General features: G+C 41.2%; 1 protein-coding gene across 1 annotated transcript in view; it reads right to left on the reverse strand.

Annotated features, from left to right (window-relative positions):
* Positions 1 to 6,416, reverse strand: part of Slc25a53 (solute carrier family 25 member 53) — a 54,907-nt gene that overhangs the window by 28,662 nt on the left and 19,829 nt on the right. The window contains exon 7 of the mRNA XM_031376749.1: positions 5,570 to 5,762. Coding sequence (XP_031232609.1) covers positions 5,570 to 5,683 — 114 coding nt within the window. The 5' untranslated portion in view covers positions 5,684 to 5,762. The remainder of the gene's footprint in view (positions 1 to 5,569; positions 5,763 to 6,416) is intronic.

Here is a 6,416-nt window from a genome sequence, read left to right on the forward strand (position 1 = left end):
CCTCTCTCTCTCTCTCTCTTTCTCTCTCTCTCTCTTCTCTCTCCTCTCTCTTCTCCTCTCCCCTCTCTCTCCTCTCCCTGTCCCTCCTCCCCAAATGGCAGCCTCTCTTTTTAATTATTAGTTACAACCTCTGTGAAAGCTCATCCCTAGAGGAAACCGTATCTCAGCAACAACTGTCACTTGCAGCTTGTGATCTAGGGGTGGGAGCATGTGGCATTTCCCCTGGTGACATGTCAACTGGTGCTGTCATTATGCCAATTTAACACTGCTTTGTAAAAATGCAGAGATATTAGTGTAGGGGATATCTGATCCTTGAAGGTCCTCAGGGGAGAAGTACTAGATTACCTGCTGTGGAATTTACCTGTTTATGGTGAGGCAACTGGAATTCATGAGAGCCCCCAAGTGGACAATTATCAAGCTTCTCATTCCTCCAAGGATGGCAACTAAACAATATCATCACCTTTACCTTACACGGTCATAAACCCTGTCTGTATCAAGTCCCATTAGCTTCATCAAACATGCAGATCCCAGGTGTCTTAGGGTGGCCACTGTTGTGATAAAATACTATGACCAAAAAAGCAAGTGGGGAGAAAAGGGGAAAAGAGCAGGAGCTGATGCAGAGACCATGCATACTTACTGGTTTATTCCCCAGGGCTTGCTCAGCCTCCTTTCTTATAGAACAAACGACCACCAGCCCAGGGCCGGATCCTCCCCTACCAATCACTAGGATCGGTACAGCTGGATCTCATGGAGGCATTTCCTCAACAGAGGCTCCTTCCTCTCTGATGACTCTAGCTTTGGGTCAGGCTGACATGAAACCAGTCAGCATACTAGTATACATTTTTGCTGTGCCTCCAGAGTATTCATGCTGTGCGCGCCTCAAGTTATATAACACAGCCCACACAGGTTTTCATTTCCACTCCGTGCCCAAGTAGTTCTTATGAAATTGACCTTTGTTCAGATACAACAAACTGTATACTCTGGAGAAAAAAAATATTTTTTTTAAAGAAAAGCTACATGCCAGTATTGACAAGTAATCCAAAGCAGTAAGAAAGTGTCCGAGAAGTGGCATCTCAAAGAAAAGGTCAGAACTGGGTGATGCCCCCCTCTTTTAAGGCATTTTAACCACAACATAGCCCCAAGTCACATTCCTGATTGGTGCCTTAAACTGGACCTCACTGACCTGAAGATCAGAGGACAGAGTTCAGGGTTTTCATACAAGCTGAGAAGTATGAAAGGTAAAATCCTAGGAAGGAGGGAGCCTGATAGGTAGGGACCAAATTCTGCATAGAAACCACCCAGGTTTCTGCCTTACCTCTGAATTATACCCACGTAGTACCATCTCTAAATAGCCCAGATAAAGCTAAATGAACTCACTTACAGTTGTTTTTCACAGAATCGGGAGTGTGGTGTCTGAGTTCAGTCTACTCGACTCCCTAATAAAGCATAAACAAGTATCAGTGCTCTTCCTACGGACATAAAGGTCTCCATTTCAAACAGCCTTCAACAACATCCACGAGACAAGCCAGAATGATTGGATTTAAAGAGGAAACTGGAAATTGTGACTCCTATTGAAAAAGAAAGGCACTCAAAAAGACTGATCACAAGATAACCAATATGCCGAATTACCAGACAAGGATTTTTAAGCAGCTGTGTGATGATGGCAAAAGGTATAGAGGGAAATATGCTCATCTGAATAGTAAACAGTAGTCCTGCAACCATATAAAGATGACCAGCTGGAAGATGCGGGTAGCTGTTTATTCTAGAAGAGGACAAAGCAAACCTAGCCAGGGCTATAGCAGCCCCTGTTGTTGTGGCTTTTGTGGTTGTCAGTTTTCAGGAGACTAACAGTTCTGCAAATTGTCTTCCTGCTTCTAGTTACTATTCATTATGACCCTTCTGACACATAAATGCTAAACACATCTACACCGATTCCAGAACTGTCCTTTAGAATAGAGCTTTAAGCAGAACTTTGTTGACTGCAAGTGACAAAAACACAACTTAAACTCAGGCAAAAGAAAGAATCTAATTGAAGGTCTCATAGGTACATCATACGTCAGAGGTGTATGGGACTCAAGTACAAGCAAGACTGGAGATTTGAACACCAATGGGAAGCTCTCAGTTGCTCAGCCCAAAATGATATTCTTTTAGACATGTTTCCTTCTGTGGCTGGAAAAAGGCCACCAGAAATTTCCAAACATACATCCCATAGCGGGGCCACACAAAAGTAATTAATTGAGAGAGAGAGCAATTGAGATTGATTACTTAGGTGCCTAATACAAACTATTTTTCTCCAATTAAACCAGGGAAAGACAATCAAATAGACTTCTGACAGTCTGACCAGTCTGTAACCAATCAAATCACCTACGGTTAGGGAGACAAGACACTGTGATTGGAAAACTCCACTGGAATTGTATGGTTGGACAGAACATACAGCTATTACAACAAACAGTGGAATTTTAACTCATTTCCAGCCCAGGAGATAGCTCAGGGTGGCAAGGTATGACCCCTAAGCCTGACCACTGGCTTCAATCTCCAGGACGCACATAGTGGAAGGAGAGAACACAATGTAATGGTAAAGGGGGAGAACTGACTTTCACAAGTGGTCCCCTATCCCTACCTATGCACACACAAATCTAACAGGTTTCCTGTGTTTTTGATTCTAAGTGGTGGCAATTACATGCTCCAGGCAATGCTCTAGGTAATATCAGAGTTCTGAATTACTTTTTTTTTTTTTTTTACAGCAGAGACAGTTAGCTATCCCCCCATGTTGTTTTCTTTCCCCATGCTGCATTTTGATGTTTTCAGTGTGAATGTGTACACTGCAGTGGTTTCTGGTATGCTGAGCACAGATACCACATTTCTGGAGATGATGGGACAGTAAACCCTTAAGAAATGAGAAATCAAGTCCCATCCTCTTCGACCTATTGTGATTTGGATATCGGACAACTTATACCTGAGCCTGTTAGCTCCTAACATTCTCAATTCCCACAGCTAATCAAGGCAGGAGGAACAGATGTTAGAGCCAGACCTAGAAGCATAGCCTGCTAATTCCAGCTACCTGGAGGACTAAGGCAGGAGGATAGCAAGTTGAAGTCCTGCTTAGGTTACAGAACAAATTCAAGGACAGGCTGTGGTAGTCAGTAAAATCTTTTCTAAAAATAAAAGAATAAATAAAACAGGGCTGAAGATAGGGTCAGTAACAGAGTACTTGTGGAAGGCCATAGGTTTAATCTATTGGAGCAGCTAGCCAAACCACCAGAGTTTCATATATAGGGTTCTTTCAATTACTGTTCTGTTCATCAATGTCTTTATCTTTATGTTCCTGTTATATCATGAATGTCTTTATCTCTATGTTCCTGTTATATCATGCACAAAATGATGCTTAATCTATCTCTTAATTTTGTTGTGAAGGTTTGACAAGACAATTCACATTGTTATTAATAATGTTTACGGTATGGCACACTGAGTGTTCACTATTGGCCTTGCCAATTTTATCTGCTAAGGATTTCCAAAGATGGTACCTCTCCCCACAACCTAAGTGTCCCTCCATTTCATTTTGATGACTTCTGTCTTCAGTCCCATTCTTCTATAGAACCCACTATGCCGCCCCAGCATGCAAAAACTTTATAAAAACCTTGCTCTGACCAGGTCCTCCCTGTCTGAAAACCACTGATTATTCTCTGCTATCTACAAAACATAGCCCAGATAACCAAGCTCATTTTGGATCAGGACCTCTGGGCTCACCTCCTGCCACAACACTGTGTATCTCGGCCACATGGGACTTGTCCTTACCATCACCTCCCTGACTGTAAAGTGTCACAGGCTCCTAGTTTGTTCTTTCTTGAAGCCTCTCCTTCTTTGGCTGCAATGACACCACAGTATCTTGGGTTTCCTCCAATTTCTATGACTATTCCTTTTCCACCTTCCTCTTGGGCTTCTCATTCTTCAATTACATGATAAACGTAAGGGTTTCTTAAAGTCTCACTTCCCGTTTCACTATATGTTCTGTCTGTGAATGATGGGAAGTAATTTTAAGCCCCATCTATGTCCTTAGGATGCCCCAATTTTCACTCCTGACTTCTCTCTTACATTTTGATCTCCCAAATCCTGATAAATGAAAAATTCCTAGCAGTCATGTCAACTTTAGCATGGCCCAAACTGAACTGATTTCCCAATCTTGCTTGGATTCTTCAAGGGGTGTCACTAAAACCCAAGCCTGAAGCTTTTCATTCTCCACACAGAAAAGGCTCCCAAATTATGCAAATTTCCCTGTCGGTAACTCTCTATTCAGTCTTAATATTCACTGCCATCACCCTAGTTCTGACCTTCAACTTCACTAGTGAGAACTCTGCAATAGGCTCCTCCCTGCTTCCAATCTTCCACATTTCCAAAACAACTAGCAACTTGTATCTACCTCCAGGAAAAACCTTATCATGTCATAGCCATGCTATAAAGATTTCACTGGTTCTCACTCCCAAGTTGAAGAAAAGTATGCTGCTTCCTTCTATGTACCAGTAACTATGCTAGGTAAAAGAAGTGCAGTGTTGGGGCTGGCGAGATGGCTCAGCGGGTAAGAGCATTGAGTGTTCTTCCAAAGGTCATGAGTTCAAATCCCAGCAACCACATGGTGGCTCACAACCACCCGGACTGAGATCTGACGCCCTCTTCTGGTGCATTTGAAGACAGCAACCATTTACTTATTTATAAGAATAAATAAATCTAAAAAAACAAAAAACAAAAAAAAAAAAACTGCAGTGTTGAAGATGAACTGCTCCCTGCCTTTAAATGAAGTTACCAACAATCTGAGAGGACTCATGCATAAACACACAGTAATAACATAAAGCTAGTGATGGATATATTCGTAGAGCATTATAGGAACACAAGACAGAACTCCTTGAGGACAAAGATTATGGCTTCCTAAACAGGAGGACTAACTGATTCAGTGGAATATCTTACTCTGCTTTCCTCTACATAAAATGCCTGTTTCACACTTCAAGTGAATCCAACATATAAACTTTGTCTGGATTGTGATTTAAATAAAGCAACTGCAAACTTTTTTTTTTAAATGACACAGCAAAATAAGTCTGAACACTGGCCAGATATTGGATTATAATATTCTGGATTTTAAGTTTCATATCAGTATTGCCATTTTCAATGTCTGCATCTTTTAACAGTATGGAAGAAAGCATCCTAAAATGAATGTTACCTTTAAGTTGCCTGAAAATAATACAGGGCTGAGGACCTAGAGCAGTTATACTTGGCATGTTATACTAGAGCAGTTATACTGGCAATGCCTTGTAAATAATTGCTAAATTAAAGTGATAGACAAAACAACAAATTTATCTTTCAAAGTCTCATATTTTTATAGTAATTAAGGTAAGTAATAATACTCTACTTCTAACTAGAGTATCTGGTGTCTCAAAATAAAAACGTTAGTTTTGCTTTTCTCCTCATCCTTTAAATCCATTCCTATGGTAGCAAATCCAGGGATGATCAGTGATGCAGAAACTAGAATCCTAACAGCTGAAGAAGAAGAAGCACTCTGGGCTTCATTTCTTTCTTCTACCTGGGAGAAGCAGCATGTACAGCAGCTCATGGCTCCCACAGCAGCGACAGCAGCACATGGCTCCCACAGCAGGGACAGCAGCACATGGCTCCCACAGCAGGGACAGCAGCACATGGCTCCCACAGCAGCGACAGCAGCACATGGCTCCCACAGCAGCCTTGGACAGGAATGGAAGTGTTCTAAAACCAAGGGACTAAAGAGAAATAAAATCACCACTTGACCTTTTGTAGTCTTGACAGAAAACCAGACACAGACATAAAGATGGCCTCTAGGCTGGAATGAGGCTGCTTAAATCCATGTGCAATTTCGCCACCTGGTGGCTACTTAGCATTATTTCATTCAGTGTCTAGATTTTATTCTGAGAATTCTGGCCATACTTAGAAAATTCTAGAAGGGCACAAAGCCTCTGAGTGAAATTTTAAACGAGGCACTTAAGTTAATCACATTCTTTCTCATATCTTACAGAGTTTCCTGGGGATCAAAAAATAATACTTATAATTGAGGGTGGAAATTATTAATCTATACGGTTTATGGGAGTAAGCTCAGCTGTACTTCCATGTCCACAGATAAAGAAATTATCTGTTAGGTGCAAAACACAGGGTCTTACTTGGTGCCAATGATACTCATCCAATTTAGCCTCAGCTAAATTTTCAAGACATAAGAAACCACATTGTGCATTTTTTAATAGTCTAAATCCTGACTACTGCTAAGAAATTCTGACTCAGCACCCACACAGAACAAGATTATTATTTCATATACAAATTGATTGTACCCTAAAGACAATAAAGCCTATACAAAGGTGCTTTCCAATGGCAGAATAATAACCTTCCCCAAAAAGCAATGATTG

Source organism: Mastomys coucha, chromosome X (genome assembly GCF_008632895.1).
Source record: "Mastomys coucha isolate ucsf_1 chromosome X, UCSF_Mcou_1, whole genome shotgun sequence".
Classification (NCBI taxonomy): domain Eukaryota; kingdom Metazoa; phylum Chordata; class Mammalia; order Rodentia; family Muridae; genus Mastomys; species Mastomys coucha.